The sequence below is a fragment of the Stegostoma tigrinum genome, chromosome 17, assembly GCF_030684315.1.
Source record: "Stegostoma tigrinum isolate sSteTig4 chromosome 17, sSteTig4.hap1, whole genome shotgun sequence".
Classification (NCBI taxonomy): Eukaryota; Metazoa; Chordata; class Chondrichthyes; order Orectolobiformes; family Stegostomatidae; genus Stegostoma; species Stegostoma tigrinum.
Genome location: NC_081370.1, coordinates 58,528,614 through 58,548,126, shown reverse-complemented (window position 1 = coordinate 58,548,126; position 19,513 = coordinate 58,528,614). Strand labels below are relative to the sequence as shown.

At 40.8% G+C, this 19,513-nt stretch overlaps 1 protein-coding gene across 6 annotated transcripts in view; it reads left to right on the top strand.

The window, feature by feature from the left end:
• Positions 1 to 19,513, top strand: part of LOC125459556 (protein kinase C-binding protein NELL1-like) — an 858,388-nt gene that overhangs the window by 19,564 nt on the left and 819,311 nt on the right. For all 6 annotated transcript variants that reach the window (XM_059652179.1, XM_059652176.1, XM_059652181.1 and 3 more), the window contains one exon: positions 18,396 to 18,566. In XM_059652179.1, the coding sequence (XP_059508162.1) occupies positions 18,396 to 18,566 (171 nt within the window). The remainder of the gene's footprint in view (positions 1 to 18,395; positions 18,567 to 19,513) is intronic.

Below are 19,513 nucleotides of genomic sequence, written 5' to 3'. Positions count from 1 at the left end.
GGGATTTGGAAAGATTGTCAGGGGCCTTGGATGGAAGTGAGAGGAAAGGAGCAGAAACAAGTGTTGCACTTCAACAACACTTATCAATATGCCTAATTTGAAATGTCATAACTTTCAAAGCTATAGATACAGTGTTGGGAAGTGGGACTAGTGTAGGAACTGAGTCGATGGACCAAAGGGCCTCTTGTGTACTAAATGATTCTATGATTCAGTCATTGTTTCTTGAGAACCAGCACAGGTGTGATGGGCCATATGGCCACTTCCTGTGTTGTGTAGTTCTCCGACTGTAAGAATGTAAATTTGATTTTATTGTTTTGCAGAACACAGTGGTTGGTGCCTCTTGTATAAATGGAACAACAGAGTGTGCAAAATAAGCTCTGAGGTGACCAGTTCTATACTTTGAGCTATTACTGAGTGAACTTAGTTAGACTTCTTAACCTAACATTCAGCTTTAGCCATGCCCGGGTTAAACAAATGGCCCAGATTTATCTCTGCTCTGTATAAGAGAATTAGTAAGTAGAGTAATATTTTACTGAAGAAAGAATGACATGTTCTTGAAGCATTTTGTCTTGCATTTTTTTAAGTGCAAATAGTAGAATGCCAAATTTCAAACAACTTCAACGGTCTTTACTCCAGGAGAAAATGTTGCATATTGATTGGAAAATTGATTATTTTATTCAAGGTGTTGTGATGGAAAAAGCAATGTGGGTTCCCAATCTTCAAATTAATTAAAGGCATGAGGCTTGATAATGTTACTTTTGCTTGTAGAGAATGGGCCACTTTGTATGAATATATGTTGCCTCTAACAAGCATAGCCGATCCATTTTAAAAGCTTGACTGACTGTCTTAAATTCCTTGTTAGTGTAGAAATTAACATTTCAGGATTGTTCAGCAAATGCTGTCCACCACAACTACAGTATGTATTTTGGGTTTTGCAAACACAGTCTGGCTGAGTACTTGCTGTAGTCTGCCTAATATGAACAAACAAAAGGATAAGGGAATTGTTTTGAATTATATTTATGTGGAACAAAAAGGTGATGAGAGAGCAAACCATATCTGATTGATCAAATTGTCTTAAAACTCAGACCTGGGTTTCAATCTTATTTGCCAAATAACAGGAGAGGGAGAGGTGAGAGGTCACCCTCCTGAGGGGCGATATTGCTCATCTTTTATGTTTTGGACAAACATTCTTTACCTTTTATGGTAATAAAACAATAGCAATAGCAAATGCATGGTGAGTGGTAGTTCCTTGCCTCGTGTCCTAGGACATCATCATTTGAATTTCAGACACAGTTTGAGATACTCTAAGGACGGCTAATGTTCATATTATAAATTCACAGTGGTACAATAGGAGGGCTCTTTTAAGACTTCCAAATGAGACAGAGCAAAGAATGTCAAAAACATTACTCAGGAAACTTTATACCATCCGTGACAAACTGCCGATTTGATTGGCACCACCTCTACAAACATTCAGTCATTCCGTCATTAATGCTCAGTTGCAGCACCATCTACAAAATGCACTAAAGAAATTCACCAAGACTCCTCAGATAACACCTATTAAATCCACAACCAATGTCATCTAGAAGGACAAGGGCAACAGATATGTGGGAATGCCACCCCCTGCAAGTTCCCCTCATCACTCATCATCTTAACTTCGAAATATGTCACCATTTCTTTAGTGTCAGTGGTTCAAAATCCTGGAATTATCTGCCTCGTGGCATTGTGGGTCTACAAACACCAAATGGATTGCAATACTTCCAGAGGCAGTCCACCACCACCTTCTTGTGGGAGAGACCAGAAATGCTAGCCCAGCCAATGATGCCTACATCCCATGAATGATTAACAAAAAACTAACAACATTTTTCACAGACGCAAAATGAAGGTCTTTCCACAGATGCTGACTCAAAACTGCAGTAAGCTGCACAGATATATTAGAAAGGAAGTTCCACCTTTATTTTAAAGTGCTTTATGCATCAGAAATACCTCCAAGTGCATCACAATCAGTAACTTCTGGCATCCAAACAAAAAGTTAGATTTTTCAGGAATTGCAAACAGCCTTGTGATTATGCAAAATTCACAGAAAAAAACAACATTGTCCAAGTAATCCAGGAACTGAGTTTGAAAGTAGACCAGCTGGGCGAGTAAGGAAAATGGGGCTGTGAATTCAAAAATAAAATGTGATCAAAGTATGATGGATGCAGTAGTTAGAAACTGAAATGTGTGCAAAAGCTGGTTGGAAAAGGATTGAAAAGCATTTTTTCCTGTTGCCTAAGAATGGTTGTGACGAAGAAATTATGAAGCTGGACTGAAGTGTGTGCTAGGCTGGTTCTGTGAGCTAATGCTTACTGTATAAGCAGGCTTAAGTGGCAAGAATCTGCCATAATTCAACAAAACCATTCATCACCCAGAGATGTTACCATCACTGAATCCCACACTATCAACATCCTGGGGGCTACTACTGACCAAAAACTGAACTGGACTGGCCACATAAGTGCAATGGCTACAACAGCGGGTCAGAAGCTATGAGTCTTGCAATGGGTAGCTCACTGCCTGATGTCCCAAAGTTGATACCCTGTATAACAAAGTAATTCACTGGTACTATTTTGCAAAATTTTCATTTTTATTGAATTTGAGATTTAAGCTCAGCATACTGAACTTTCCGCGCTTTGGCGGTGTGCCATTTGCAAGATATTTAATTACATCAATAAATTGTCCTCTAATCATGATTAACTGACATACAGTTTCAGATAGTGGAAAGATTATGCCTTCTTGTCAACCTTGACATTGCCTTCTGTGAATTTTGTCAGTACTTCCAGCTGAGGAAGCAGAAATAAGTGAGAAACACTAAAACCTTTATTCCTAATCAGATGTAGAAATGTCAGATAACAATTTGTCAGGAACTGGAAAGAAGTAATTGATCTAATGAAAGGAACAAGATTCACATCAAGAATCTAGGCTTCCTTGGCTAATCCTGTTTGTGACCAGGGTACAGAAGAAATACCTTAGCTCCTTATGTTCTGGAGCAATTCAACTCACTTCCTAGGTCACGGTCACCTGATAGACTAGTTTCCACTGAAATATCAATACAGTAGTTTTCAGATGGAGAAAGCCTCTGAACTGAACAAATTTAGGAACTGTTGCAACAAAGTCTTCTGTGAATTGTAAATGCCAATTGCATGGATCTGATTTAGTACATGATGGGGTAAATTGTCCATTGTTTAAAATGAAATGAAAAACAGGTGGAAGTTTTGAAGCACCATATTGCCCAGCATCTAGTGACGACAAAAATGTGTCTTTATATTCCTGTTAGATTTGCTGTGCAAAACCACTGATGGATGTATGTGTGCATTTCCATAATCTGCAACAGTTGTATTGGAAGCACATTCTCGTGCATCTATAGAGTACAACTGCAGCTCATCTAGGTCCCTGCCTCTTAAAGATAATGCATGTAGCTGCAATCTAATTTGGGATACAATAAAATGAGGCTGTAATTCATTAGATGAGAAGAAGTAGGCCATTTAGCCCATCATGTCTGCTTTGCATTCAATGAGATCTGATTTTTTTTTCGCTGTAGCTCTTGATTCCCTTTCTAATTAAAAATCTATCGCAACCTTGAATATATTAATGACCCATACACAAAAGCATTCTGCACTACGGCAGTCCACAGATTCACCATCCTGTAAGAGAAAGGAATTCCTTCTCATCTCTGCCTTAAATGTGTGATCCCTTATTCTGAGTTTATGTCCTCTGATTCTTGAATCTCCAACAAAGTGAAACAACCTCTTCACATTTACCCTGTTAAGTGCCCTATTGAACAATAAGGTGTCCTCTGTTTCTTCTGAAGTCCAATGAGTACAAGCTCACACTGCTCAATCTCCAAACCTCTTATCAGCCTAGTGAACCTTCTCTGGATTTCCTCCAATGGTAGTATATCTTTCTTCAAATAAGCAGCAAATTACTGCAGATGCTGGGATCTGTACTGAGAATGACAAATGCTGGAGATCACAGCAGGTCAGACCATCCGTGGAGAGAGAGCAAGCTAACATTTCAAGTCTAGGTGACTCTCCACATGGATGTTGTCTGACCTGCTGTGATCTCCAGCATTTGTTGCTTTCTTCAAATAAGCTTAGTTAGTTATGATGCTTTGGGGCTAGGGAAAACAATCTTATTTGCATTTTTTATTTTTCCTTTTTCGGTTTCATCTCTTTCTACCCTTGCACTATTATTCTGTTCATGTTGCATTAGCTCTGGCGGACAATGACTGCAACTTGTTTGGTTTAATTTATCAGCTCGGTGATTTTTGTGGTGGATTTTCAAAGAGAAAAAAAGCAAGGTGGAGCACATGTTGGTGACGGCGGGGAGGGGGTGTGTTGGCTATCTGTAGTGCATTATCTGCTCCCCACCACCACCCCATTTTAATTTAACTCCTCCCTCTTTCCCTACCCTTTCACTTTTCTTATTATAATGATGGAGAACGCTTGTAATTTGTTAATTGTTAAATTGATACAGTGAGTGATTTGGTGGTGGTGTTCAAAATAAAGAACGGTGGAGAGACCACAATGACCACTAAGCAGTGCCTCTCGAGAGAAGTAGGCACTGCAGTCTGTGGGGTGCACTGGTTTCCCCACCCAACAACATTTTGATTGAGCCCTTCATTCTTTTTATTATTACTGCATTACTCTTTGCAGGCCGTGCTTATAATTTTTTTTCCTGTTTAATCAGTTAATGGTTTGATGATTTGGTGGCTCACCAAAGAGTGAGAGGGGATGTATGTTGGTGTCTAGAAAGAGAAAGGGGAATAGAGGCGAAAGGTAGAAACCGGTGTTTGTGCTAAACTGTATATTTACAATAAAGCCTTTGTATATCGATGAATGTCTTTTGCTGCTTAATTTAACGTGTGGATATTGGTCTGTTAAATAGATAGTGGGAAGGTTTTAGTGTGTCAGGAGATGAGTCTTCTGTGCAAAATACCCTGGTCTATATTTACATACAGGACTTTAATGTTGGGAATTTCATGATGATAATTTTATTGTCATTTAGGACATGTGAATATCATTGCTAAGGCAAGTGTTTATTGATTATATGCGCAAAGCATATTTGTCGGGGTGGTGCATTGCCTTTTTGAATATCATTCAGTAACTTGTTAGGGCAGATCAGAGGGAATTATGCATCTTCTACATTGCTGTCAGTTTGGAGTTACATACACGCGAGAAAGAGCAAGGATGACTGATTATCTGCCTTAAATAACATAAATTGGAATTTTTAGGAGAATTCATTAGTTTTCTGTTGGCTATCTTTACTGATACTAGCTTTTTACTTCAAATTTAATTCGTTTAAAGGAAAATAGAAAAAGCTGGAGAAACTCTGTTTCTGTCTTCACAGATACTGCCAGAAATGCTATGTTCTGAAGAAGATTCACATTGGACTCAGTATTAACTCTGTTCCTCTCTACACTTGTGATGTGGGGAATGGTTGAGGACTCTGAGTCTTTACTGGATGGAGTTTAAAAGGATGAGGGGGAATTCTCATTAAAACTTATAGAATTCTGATAGAACTAGTTAAGTGGACTTAGAGAAGATGTTTCCAGTGGTTGGAGAGGCTAGGACCCGAGAGCACAGTCTCAGAGCGAAGGGATGACCCTTTGGAACTGAGATGAGGAGGAATTTCTTCAGGCAGGCAGTGGTGAATCTGTGGAACTCATTCCTATGGAAGGCTATATAGGCCAAGTCATCAAATGTCTTGGGTATGTGGTCACAATGAGTATATTTCTCCAAGAATGTCCATGTGTATTTAACCATTTGGTGTTCTTGTTGATAACATATTCAAATGAAAACTAGGGTGATTTCTGCCTATACTTTATTTCCTGGCCACTGACTGCATGTTTTTAAGGAAATATACATATGTAAAATACATGGGATTATATTAGTAGTTCTCCTGTGGTTTTGCTGTGAATGTATTTGAAGTAATCCTGAGGTGGCGAAGGCTATAAATTGAGATTTAAGGAAGTCAGAGAATTGTAACAAGTGACAGCAACCCCTGGTTTGTTTGATTTTTCTGGAAAAGGAATTAAACCAGGTTTGCCTTAGCTACTACAGGTAAATCATGTCCTGGGTAAAATGCCATTGTAACCGTTGTGCTCAGCAGGGTGATTTCTGGGGACATTTGAGGCCCTCTGTCCACGTCTGGTTAATACATCTTGATTCATTCAGTATTCTGGTATCCTTTGAGATATTTTTGAGCCCTATTAGATTTAGATTTAGTTTTAACTATCATGTGTACTCTAGTACAGAAGTACAGGAATACAAAATGAAAAGTGTATAATCTTAGAGGTAGTAGGAACTGCAGATGCTGGGGAATCCGAGATAACAAGGTGTAGAGCTGGATGAACACAGCAGGCCAAGCAGCATCATAGGAGCAGGAAAGCTGATGTTTCGAGCCTAGACCTTTCTTCAGAAAATCAGCTGACGTTTCGGGCCTAGACTCTTCTTCAGAAAAGGGTCTAGGCCTGAAACGTCAGCTTTCCTGCTCCTATGATGCTGCTTGGCCTGCTGTGTATAATCTTAGATCTCTTTGGCATTATCTTAGGTACAAAGGTATCAAAGTACAAAGACTTGGGTATGAATTGATAAAAGGAAGAAACAAAGTTTGAAAAATTACACTACGGACCTTCATAGAATAAGTAGAAAAATAAAGAAAATAAGGTAAAAGTTGACATTATCGTTGAACCTCCAGTTGCTGAGAGAGTGTCAAACCTTTAGTTGTTATCAACAACGATTGGAGGACGATGTAGAGTTTGAGCGTTTTAATGTATTTTTTATTATATTGTGGGATATAGCCGTTATCGATGAGCACAATATTTGTAACACATCTTTAATTTTTCTGAAACTCAACATGTTTGAGTGTAAGGAACAGCCAATCATGTTGCTTTAGTCTCGAGTCACATGTAGGGGAGACCGTAGATTCCCTTCCCCACAACACATAAGAAAACCAGGTGAGTTTTGCCAATCAATGATATTTGTCATGGTCACTGTCACTTAGAGTAGTTTTCACTTCCAGATTTTAATAAATTCAGATTCCACTCGCAGCTTCCACATAAAAAGGGGAGGTGATGGCCCAGTGGTATTCTCACTGGACTGATAATCCAGCGATTAATGTTCTGGGGACTCAGGTTTGAATCTCGCCATGGCAATTGGTGGAATTTGCATTCAATAAATACCTGGAATTAAGAATCCAATGATGACCGCAAATTTATTGTCGATTGTCAGAAAAACCCATCTGGCTCACTAATGTCCTTTAGGGAAGGAAACTGCTGGTCAGGCCTACATGTGATTCCAGACCCACAGCAATGTGGTTGACTATTAACTGTACTCTGGGCAATTAGGGATGGGCAACAACTGCTGCCTGGCCAGCGACCACCCACATCCTGTGAATGATTGGAAAAAAAAACAATGATTGGATTCGAGCTGAGGTCTGCAGATCAGAATGCTGGATTTATTGGAAGAGTTGGAATGTGATGACCCAGCTCTAATAACACCCAAGAAATGTGGTACCATGCAGTACACTGCAGCCCAATCCTAGATACCACATTTATTTCCTCCACCATTGATGCTCAACAGCAGCAATGTGTGCCATTGATAAGATGCACTGCAGACGTTTGCCAGAAGGGCAAGCACAGCAGATACATGGTAACACCATCACATGTAAGTTCCCCTCCAAGCCACTTACTCCATCCTAACTTGGAAATTGATTGCTGTTCCTTCACTGTCGCTAGATCAAAATTCTGGAAGTCCTCCCCTAAAGTCATTGTGAGTGTATCTTCAGCAAATGGACTGTGTAGCAGTTCAAGAAGGCAACTCACCACCACCACTACCGCAGGGTCAGCTAATGATGTATAATAAATCCTGTCCCAGCCAGTGTTGCCTATATACATGAATGAGTTAAAAAAATGTTTCAGTGGGTGATTCTGAAATCTTTTTATGCACCATTAGTTGGGTCACCTACTTTATCCAGGTTTAAACATCTTTAGGATTTTCCATTGTTTTATGAATAATGAAGATTGAAGCAATAGCTAAGAGTATGACACTAAATCTGAGTATGATATGGTGTTAGACTGTGTGACAGATAAATTTGTGCTGGTTGCAAGATTATATATTCTTTGTGCAGTTGATTTCCAGATCATTAGTAGCCAAGGATGTGGTAAGTGTTTAAAATGCTTGGTCTGTCTCTTTAGTGCCATTTCTTCAGTAGCCATTGTGGAAAAGAAGTCGAAATAGGCAAACATAACTATCGTCTCTGCTTGCACATTGTGTAAGGACTATCTTTAGCTTCACCACAAGTCTCAATGTTCATTTTGCTTTTTCTGGAATTCATCAGGGAGTGCTATGTGCAAGACCTAACTAAATTATGCAAGGTTTTGCGTCTAAATGCACGCAAATAGTACAATTTACATCACAAATATGATGCTTCTGATATGCAGTGACTATCTGATTTCAGTGTGAACCAATAATCAAATTCCTAATGTATAATTCCTTTGAGTATATGACCCAGCAAGTATATATTTGATTTTCAGGTCATAGTTCCTATTATCTTTTGCCCTATTTTCCTCTTTTTTTAATTATTGAGATTACGTTATAGTTGTCAATTTTAAATTATTTTCAGTATGTTTCATATAAAACAAAATTAATAGTATTTTTTCTCCTCATTAATGGCAATATGTTTAGGATCTTCTCTGCCTGAGCTTAATTTTTTTTTAACCATATGATATTTGTTCAGTCGCACAATCTTAACTTGTTCAGCACTTCTCACAAAATGTACCCATGTCAGTCCCCACACCCACCCCCGATCTCTTTGAAGAACACACAACAGCAAATTTGGTCAACTATTCAGTAGAAATGGGTTTGCAACACATTTGAATGAGTCAGAAAGTCAAAGAAAAGCAAATTAAAAAAAAAACAAAAGCTGAACGAAAGGTAAACTGGCAATTTTTCAGGGGTCATGCATTGGAATCCCACCGTAGCACATAATGGATTTAATTCAATAAGAATCTGGGATTAAGGAAAAATCTAGAATAATAGAGAACATTACTCATTGTCAATTGTTTTGAAAACCCATCTGGTTCACCAATTTCCTTTAAGGAAGGAAATATGGTATCCTTAATTGATCTGGGCAGTACGGTGGCACAGTGGTTAGCACTGGTACCTCACAGCACCAGAATCTGGATTCGAGCCCAGCCTGGGGTGACTGTGCAAACTCCACACACATTCTCCTTGTGCCTGCGAGGGTTTCCTCGGGTGCTCTGGTTTCCTCCCACAGTCCAAAGATGTGCAGGTTAGGTGGATTGGCCATGCTAAATTGTCTGCAGTGTTCAGGTATGTGTAGATCAGGTGGGTAATAGGGGGATGAACCTGGGCATGATGCTCAGAGGGTCGGTGTGGACTTGTTGTGCTGAAGGGCCGATTTCCACACTGTAGGGATTCTATGATAGAACATAGAACAGTACAGCATAGCACAGGCCCTTCAGCCCAAGATGTTGTGTCAAACTTTTACCCTAACCCTAAGGTCTATGTAACCTCCACCCCTACCCTATGCTATCATCCATATGCCTATCTAATAGCCGCTTAAATGCCCCTAATGAGGCCGACTCCACTACCCTCTCCAGCAATGCATTCCACGCCCCGACCACACTCTGAGTAAAGAACCTACGTCTGACATGGCGGCACTGTGGCTCAGTGGTTAGCAGTGCAGCCTCAGCGCCATGGACCTGGGTTCAATTCTAGCCTTGGGCAACTGTCTGTGCTGAGTTTCCACATTCTCCACCGTGCCTGTGTGGGTTTCCTCCGGCAGCTCTGATTTCCTCCCACAGTCCAAAGATGTGCAGGCTAGGTGGATTAGTTATACTAAATTGCCTGTAATGTTCAGGGGTGTGTGGGTTATATGGGGATGGGTCTGGGTGGGATGCTCCAAGGGGCAGTGTGGACTTGTTGGGCCGAAGAGCCTGTTTCCACACTGTAGGGAATCTAATCTGATGTCTCCCTATATCTACCTCCACTCAGTTTAAAATTATGCCACCCTCGTAATAGCTACCTCCACCCTAGGAAGAAGTCTCTCGCTGTCTACTCTATCTATACCTCTGATCATTTTGTACACCTCTATCAAGTTACCTCTCATCCTTCGTTGTTCGAAAGAGAAAAGCACTAGCTCTCTGAATCTTTCCTTGGAAGACCTTCCCTCCATTCCAGGCAACATTCTGGTAAATCCCCTCTGTACATTTTCCAACACTTCCACATCTATCCTATAATGAGGGGACCAGAACTGGACACAATACTCCAGATGTGGCCGAACCAGGCTTTTGTATAGCTGGAGCATAACTTCACGGCTCTTGAACTCAATCCATCTATTAATGAAAGCTAACACACCATATACCTTCTTAACAACTCTATCCACCTGGGTGACAGCTCTCAGGGAACTGTGGGCATGAACCCCAAGATCCCTCTGCTCCTCCACACTGCCAAGAATCTTTTCGTTAACCCTGTATTCTGCTTTCAAGTTTGTCCTTCCAAAATGAATCACCTCTCACTTTTCAGGGTTAAACTCCATCTTCCACTTCTCTGCCCAGCTCTGCATCCTATCAATGCCCCTTTGGAACCAGAACAGCCCTCTGCGCTGTTCACAACGTGATCCATCTTCATATCGTCTGTGAACTTGCTAATCCACCCTTCCACTACTACATTCAAATCATTTACAAAAATTACAAATAGAAGAGGACCCAGAACAGATTCTTATGTTACACCACTCGTAATTGAGCCCCATGTTGAATATTTTCCGTCCACTACCACCCTTTGTCCTCTAAGGGTTAGCCAATTCTGATTCCAATCTTCCACATTTTCCCCTATCCCATGCCTCCTTGCCTTCTGCATGACCCTACTGTGGGGAACCTTATCAAATGCCTTACTCAAATCCATTTATACCACATCCACTGCTCTATTTTCATCCACGTGTTTGGTCACCTCTTCAAAGAATTCAATAAGGTTTGTGAGTCATGATCTACCCCTCAGAAATTCATGCTGGCTATCACAAACCAAACTGAGCCTTTCCAAGTGATCATAAATCCTAACTCTGAGTCCTTTCCAATAATTTTCCCACCACTGATGTAAGACTAACTGGCCTGTAATTTCCAGGGTTATCCTTATTCCCTTTTTTTTGAACAAGGGAATGACATTTGCCTCTCGCCAATCTTCCGGCACTGTACCTGTGGACAGTGAGGATGAAAAGATCATCGCCAAAAGCCCTGCAATCTCTTCCCTCGCTTCCCACAGAATCCTTGGATAAATCCCGTTAGGCCCGGAGGCCTTGCCTGTCTTCAACTTCTTCAAAACTCCTAGCACATCTTCCTTACTAACATTGACCTCCTCTAGCCTACCAGCCTGTTTCATACTGTCCTCCTCGACAACAAGGTCCCTCTCAGTTGTGAATAGTGAAGAAAAGTATTCATTAAGGACCTCTCCTACCTCTTTAGGCTTTGTACACAAATTTCCTTCACAATCCTTGATCAGCCCTACCCTTTCTCTGATCATTCCGTTATTCCTCGAGTACATGTAGAAAGCCTTGGAGTTTTCCTTGATCCTATCTTCCAAGGTTTTCTCATGCCCCCTTATTGCTCTCCTAAGCCCTTTCTTCAGCTCCTTCCTGGATAACTTGTATCCCACTAGAGACTTTTCAGTTCCTTGTTTCCTCAACCTTACATAAGCCTCCTTCCTCCTCTTAACCAGTTGTTCGACCTCTCTTGAGAACCAAGGCTCCCTCACTTGACTGCATCTTCTCTGCCTGATAGGGACAAACATGTCAAGCGCATGCAGTAAGCATTCCTTAAACAACTTCCACATTTCAATAGTGCTCTTCCCTGACAGCATCTGTTGCCATTTTATGTTACCCAGATCTTGACTAACAGAATTGTAATTCCCCTTCCCCCAATTGTAAATCTTACCCAGCTGTATGCACCTACCCTATTCCATGACCATTGTAGAACTAACAGCGTTATGATTGCTATTGCCAAAATGCTCTCCTGCCAACAGGTCTAACACTTGGCCCAGTTCATTGCCAAGCGCCAAATGCAAAGTGGCTTCTCCTCATGTTGGTCTTTCCACATACTGAGTCAGGAATCCTTCCTGAACGCACTAAACAAAATCCTCTCCATCTAAACTATTACAACTAAAATGTTTCCAGTCAATATTTAGAAAGTTGAAGTCACCCATGACTACAACCTTGTGACTTCTGCACCTTTCCAGTATCTGCCTCCCAATCCGCTCCTCGACTTCTCTGCAACTATTAGGGAGTCTGTTTGGGGGAAACAAAACCAACAAAGTGACTGCTCCTTTGCTGTTCCGGACCTCCAACCCAAACTGATTCTGTAGACATATCATTCTCCATCTGCTTTTCAGTAGCTGCTATTCTCGCCCTGACTAGCAATGCTGCTCCCTCGCCTCTTTATCCACTCTCCATGTTTCTTTTAAAACATCTAAATCCTAGGACTTCCAACAACCGTTCCTGACCCTGAGTTACCCAAGTTTCTGTAATGGCCATAACATCGTAGTTCCAAGTATTGATCCATGCTCTAAGTTCATCTGCCTTATTTCTGATACTTTTAGCATTGAAGTATACACACCTCAATCCATCTGTATCCACAATTACATTCCATTGATCGCACTTCTTTATTTTCAGCCTCATTCTCTGTTGGAAGGCTGAATATCTCATCCTCTTAATTACAAATCCGGTTCCCCACCCCCTGCCAATCTTGTTTAAACCATCCCGTATACTTCAAGTAAACCTCGATGATTCTACATGTGACTCCTGACCTGTAATAATGTGGTTGACTCTTAAACTGCCCTCTTGGCAATAAATGCTGGCTCCCACATCCCATAAAAAGAAAAAAAATAGTACTTTGCAGCACAGGTTACCACAACTGAAAACAGTGTTGCTGACATTCACTATCCTGCACCTATTAGGGCAAATGCAAGATTGTCAGATTTCAAATGATCACAAATTATACCCCTGGATAAAGGGGTGCTGATTGTTTGGAAAGTCTGCTTGCAAGACAAAAAGTTTACCACAAGGCAGAAGGTATGATATGGGTAAGGAGACAGTTAACTATCTGAAGAAAAGAGCTAAGATTAGAAGCAAAAACAAGTCAAGAGAAACAGGGAAACCAAACAATAGAGTGAAACATGCAGGCTAATGTGGGCTCTGAGAACTGTATGAAATGAAGGAAAGGGATTGGAAGCTGAAAATCAGGAAATGCATTAATTTTGAGTGGATGAAGATTAGCATTTTATTCTTGTGAAGAAACAACACATACTTATTTTTGTAAGTGAGAAATGTCATGATAGATCAGCATTTTCAATTTCCTTAATGTTTCTATCCGTTTGGATAAACAGACAAGTCCAAAAAATCATTTTGACCTCTTTTGAAGGGTAAAATGAGCACAGAGATGATGCTTGTACCTGAAATTATAGGGGCCAAGCATCAAGAGTCTGATATATTCATACAGGCCTTTCTGCCCAACTTGTCCTCACCAAACAGATATCCTAAACTAGGCTAGCCCCATTTGCCTGTGCTTGGCCCATGTACCTCTACACCATGCCTATTCATGTACCTGTCCAAATAACTTTTAAATGTTGCAATTGTACCCACCTCTATCACTTCCTCTGGCTCGTTCCACGTACACACCACCCTCTGTGTGAAAAAGTTGACCCTTAGGCTCCTTTTAAATCTTTCCCTCTCACCTTAAATCTGTCCCCTCTAGTTTTCACCTTAGGGAAGAGACCTTGGTTATTCACCCTATCTATTCCCCTCATGATTTTATAAACCTCTATAAGGTCACCTTGCTGCCTCCGATGCTCCAAGGAAAAAAAGTCCTAGCCAATCCAGCGTTTCATTTGCAGGAAACCTCATTCCTGATTTAGGCATTGACCCAGATACTTGTACAAACTGACTCGATTTTGAGTTGGAGATAATAGGAACAGCAGATGCTGGAGAATCCGTGATAACAAAGTGTGAAGCTGGATGAACACAGCAGGCCAAGCAGCATCTTAGGAACAGGAAAGCTGACGTTTCGGGCCTAGACCCTTCAGAATTGGAGGAGGGGAAGAGGGCTCTGAAATAAATAGGGAGAGAAGGGGAGGCAGATCGAAGATGGATAGAGAAGATGATAGGTGCAGGGGAAACAGACAAGTTCTGTCTCCTCTACACCTATCTTCTCCTCTATCCATCTTCTATCTGCCTCCCTCTCTCTCCTTATTTATTTCAGAATCCTCTTCCCCTCCCTCATTTCTGATGAAGGGTCTCGGCCCAAAGCGTCAGCTTCCTGCTCCTAAGATGCTGCTTGGCCTGCTGTGTTCATCCAGCTCCGCACCTTATTATCTTGATTTTGAGTTGGACTTTTTCAGTTATCCTTAAAGGAAGGTATATCAACGTTAGGTTTAGAGTTCTCTAACTTTGAAATTAGAGCCTCAGCTCTTTTTATGACCGTACACAAACGAAGTTAACTTTAGTTTCGACCTAGTCGTGGTAGTATTCAAACCGTTATCATTGTTAACACTGCATGTCTAATTTTCAGTGTTGTCCTAACATGTGCTAATGATATTTTGTCCTGAGCTTGTCCAGTCTTCTAATACTTACTTTTCCATATCTGTATTTTGGGGTCTTGTGGCACAGTGCATAGCACGTATCTTTGATTCAGATGCTATGGGTTCAAGTCCTATGCCAGCACTACAATAGCCAAGGAAGGAAGCCAAGCATTCTATAAATACATTTCAAAACAAGAGGATAACTAGGAAGAAGGTAGGACCATGCAAAGCTAAAGGAGGGGACTTGCGCTTGGATGCAGAGAATGTGGCTGACATTCTAAATGAGTACTTTGCATTGGTATTCGCCCAAGAGAGGGATACGGAGGATGATGAGATTTGTCTGGAGCATGCTAATATGCTAGGGCTTTTGGAGAGCAAGAATGAAGTGCTGTTAGAACTCTTCAAGAGCATTAAGGTGGATCAGACCCCAGGGCCCGATGGTATCTACCCCAGCTATTGAGAGAGGTGAGACAGGAGATTTATGGGGCTTTGAACAAGATCTTTGCATCCTCGCCAGCCATTGGAGAGGTCCCCAAGGACTGGTAAGTAGCTAATGTTGTTCCTCTGTTCAAGAAGGGAAATTGGGATAATCTAGGAAACTACAGACTGATGAGTCTATCATTGGTGGTTGGAAAGCTATTGGAGAGAATTGTTAGGGATACAACTTTTTTGCATATTTAGTAGAACATGGCCTATTTAGGGACAGTCAGCTTGGCTTTATGTGGGGCAGGTCATGTCTTGCTAATTTGGTTGAATTTTTTGAGGAGGTGATGAAGGTGATTGAAGATACAACAGTGGATAGAGATTGAAAGCTAGAGTCAATACATGTGGAACTGGAAAAGTGCAGCAGGTCAGACAGCATCTGAGGAGCAGGGAAGTCAACATTTTGGGCTGAAACCATCTGTCAGAGCAGTGGAATTTGTCTAGGTGGATTTTAGTAGCTTTCGACAAGGTCCCTCATGGTAGTCTCATCCAGAAGATTGATGCATGGGATCCATGGTGACTTGGCTGCATGGATTCAGAATTGGCTTGCTGGTAGAAGGCAGAGGGTAATGGTCGATGGGTGTTTTTCTGGCTGGAGGTCCGTGACCAGTGGTGTTCCACAGGGATCAGTACTGGGACCTCTCTGTTTGTGATATATATAAATGACTTAGATGGAAATGTAGATAAGGTGGATTAGTAAGTTTGCAGACAATACAAAAGTTGATGGAGTAGTGGGTGGTGTAGAAGGTTCTCAAAGGTAGAGTGAATTATAGTTGCAGATATAAGTGGAGAAATGGCAGATGGAGTTTAATCTGGGTGAACGTGAGCTGCTGCACTTTGGGAGATCAAATGTTGATGGCAGGACTTTGAAAAGCATTGGTGTTCAGAGGGATCTTGTGGTCCAAGTCCATAGCTCCCTGAAAGTGGCAATGCAGGTAGATAAGTTGGTGAAGAAAGTGTATGGCACACTTGGTTGGGGAATTGAGTATATGAATCACAAAGTTATGTTGCAGCTTTAAAAGACTTTGGTTTGGCCACACTTAGAATAGTGTAGTAAATTCTGGTTGCCACATTACAGGAACGATATGGAGGTTTTGGAGAGAGTTCAGAAGAGGTTTACCAGGATTCTGCCTGGCTTAGAGTGTATGAGTGATCAGGAGAGGCTAGAAAAACTTGGGCTGTTTTCTCTGAAACGCTGCAGGCTGAGGGGAGACTTGATAGAAGTCTACAAAATGATGAAAAGTGTTGATAGTGTTGACAGTCAGAATTTTTTGCCCCCAAAGTTGAAATGTCTAATCCAAAGTTGTGCAGGTTAGGCAGATTGGCCATGCTAAATTGCCCACCGTGTCCAGAGATATGCTGACTGGGTGGATTAGCCCTGGGACATAGGGTTGCAGGGACCTGGTGAATTTCTTCCGGTATTTTCAGTGTTTATTTCAGATTTATAGCATCCACAATAATTTGCTTTCATTCTTTTGTAAAAAGTGCACATTGGTACAGTAAATTTGACTCCTTGAGTGAACTGTAAGACACTACACCACACAACTATAGTGTGGCACTCTTCTACAATCACTTGGAGCACTTTGACACTCCTTTCATTGAAGTACTTTTCACATCACTGTTTTTATTTAAGTGTGGTTTCCCCGGGGGCAAATTAATGACTATTGCTTAGCCTGAATTTAGTGATGATAATTTACATTAAGTGACTATTGTAAAAGATACAATTTTTTTTAAAATGCACTGCTTGAATTGTTTTATGATTGAGGACTATTGCGAGTATTGGAATTGTTAGTGTAGATTTCTAACATGTGTGATTGAACAATTATCCACAACTCCAGGCCTTGAATCTGTCTTTGTATAGAATTAGAATTCCAGTGCAGACAAAATAGGCCAAATAGCTGCCTCTGCACCATAACACCTCTGGGATGTGAAAGATTAGTTTCTGCTTTCTAAAGCAGGATATGACAGTATTGCTAATCCATTCTCTTTTTTGTAAATGAAACTATTCTTTAAGACATTGAAAAATGCCATGTCCTTGAAGGCTAGAAACATTAGTTTGTATTAAATATTCAAGAGAAAGTTAAGGGGAAAAAGAATATGTGATAGATTTTATTCAGCAAGCAGCACAAGATTGTTTATGTTTCAGTGGCCAGCTCAGAAAGACAACTGCAGTCCAATCTGACTGTTAGTGGTTTGTATTGGAGTTTTCTGTTCCTGTATAGCTGAGTTTTTGAATGCTGTAATGCTGAAACATGTCAAGATACTGCTGTTTTAATCATTAAGAAGCAGGAATGTTCATGGTATCACAACGTTTTTTGTAACACACCCAAGACAGAACAGATGAAACAAAATTTCCTGACTAAGTGGGACCTAGAACAGTCCTCAGTTTAGCTTAAAAGTCGACTCTCTGTTATAGTTCATGCTCTTTTAAATAGACTTTAATTTTAGTTTGAGGCTGGGATATGTTAAACTTGCTTCCAATATTATTAGGGACCTTTTCACTTGGAAGATCCAAACAGTTTCCTTTCATGAAGATAAAGGATTTCTGGGATGGATGGTAGACACAATTTCTGTTTTGTTAGAGATATATTTTGAGGAATATGTTTTACGTGCTGTTTTATAAAGAATTTCTTGTCGCTCAATTTTACACTATATGTTTGGTCTTGTCCCTAGGACCTAAAGATTTTCTCTTCAAGTTGTTCCATTTGAGCACAGCATGTTGGCTTAATGGTTAGCACTGATGCCTTACCGCTTCAGGGACTGAGGTTCAATTCTGGCCTCCGTTGACTGTCTCTGTGGAATTTGCACATTGTCTGTGTGGGTTTCATCCCACAGTCCAAAGATTTGCAGGTCAGGTGGATTTGCCATGCTAAATTGCCCATAGTATCCAGGGATGTGCAGGCTGGGTGGAATAGCTGTGGGAAATGCAGTATTACAGGAATTGGGTTGGAGGGTGGGCCTGGGAGGGAATGCACTTTGAAGGGTTGGTGTGGAATTGATGGGCCTAATGGCCTGCTTCCACACTGTAGGGATTCGATGAACATATGGAAGATCACTTGGCCCCAGCCTGAAATTTCTTAAAGCAAATAGACCTAGACCTGTCAATACATTCCCTGGGTGAAACTAAGAACTGAATATAACATTCGCAAAGTCAAATTGGTCAACAGAATAAATAGCCTAAAATATCTGTATTTTAATGTGTACAGTGATATTGTTATCTGCTTATCTTAATATAGTAAGCATTAAATTTTAATGGCCGCTGAATCTTATGGTCTGCTGTATTGAATGCAGGTATTTTGAACTGGAGAGCAGCGGTCAAAGGGATGAGATACGATATCACTACCATTTCAGTGGTAAACCACGTACTGAGGTGTTCCCATATCGACTTGCTGATGGACTGTGGCATCAGATAGCACTTTCGATCAGCGCTTCCCATCTCTTGTTACACGTGGACTGCAACAAGTAAGATTTGGAATACTACATCTATGGTGGGAAGTGTGTGGCTTGCATGATGCGTGGAATTCCCGATCTAGGAGAAAGTTGCCCAATCAAACTGCTCAGATGTTATAGCATACCCCTAGAATGGGTGGGTCTGGATCCTGGGCCTCCTATCCAGAGATAATGATGCTATCATTCACCGTAAGAGATATTGGATGAAGATTATTTTAATTTATTCATTGGATGTCGACATTGTGGGCTGGGCCAGCATTTAATGTACTGAAGAAGGTGGTGGCGAGCTGTCTTCTTGAACAGGAAGTGAACATCATTGACTCAGTTGAATAATGTTACTTGATTTTATGTTTTAATTTTTAGGCAGGTAGTACTTTGGGAATAATGTCACTGGACTAATTATCCGGATATCCGAACTGTTGTGTTCTGGCAATGTGGGTTTGAACCGCAACATGGTCGATGGTGAAATTTGAGTTTAAAAAAAAAGATTTAAAAGCGAGCCTAATCCTAACAATATAACATTGCTAGTTGTCATTAAAACCCATCTGGTTAAGTGATGTCTTCAGGGAAGAAAATCTGTCCTTTTTGCTTCATTTGGCCTACACATGACTCCAGACCCACAGGAAGGTCATTGACTATTAATTGACTCTATGGGCCATTTCAGGGCACAATCAGTTTAACAACAAATAGATAGAGGATGTCCATCTTGGAATAAATGTAGGCCCCTTGAGCATGTTCTGCTAGTTAATGAAATCCTGGTTGCTCTGTAGCCTAACTCCATATACCTGCCTTTTGCCTGTGTCCCTTTAATACCTTTGCTGGACAAAAAAAAACTATTTCAAATTTAAAATTAACCACTGAGCCAGCATCCACTCATTTGTGGAAGAGAATTCCAAACATCTACCACACTTTATGTGTAGAAATGGCTCTTGACATCTGTCCTGAACAGTCTAGCCCTA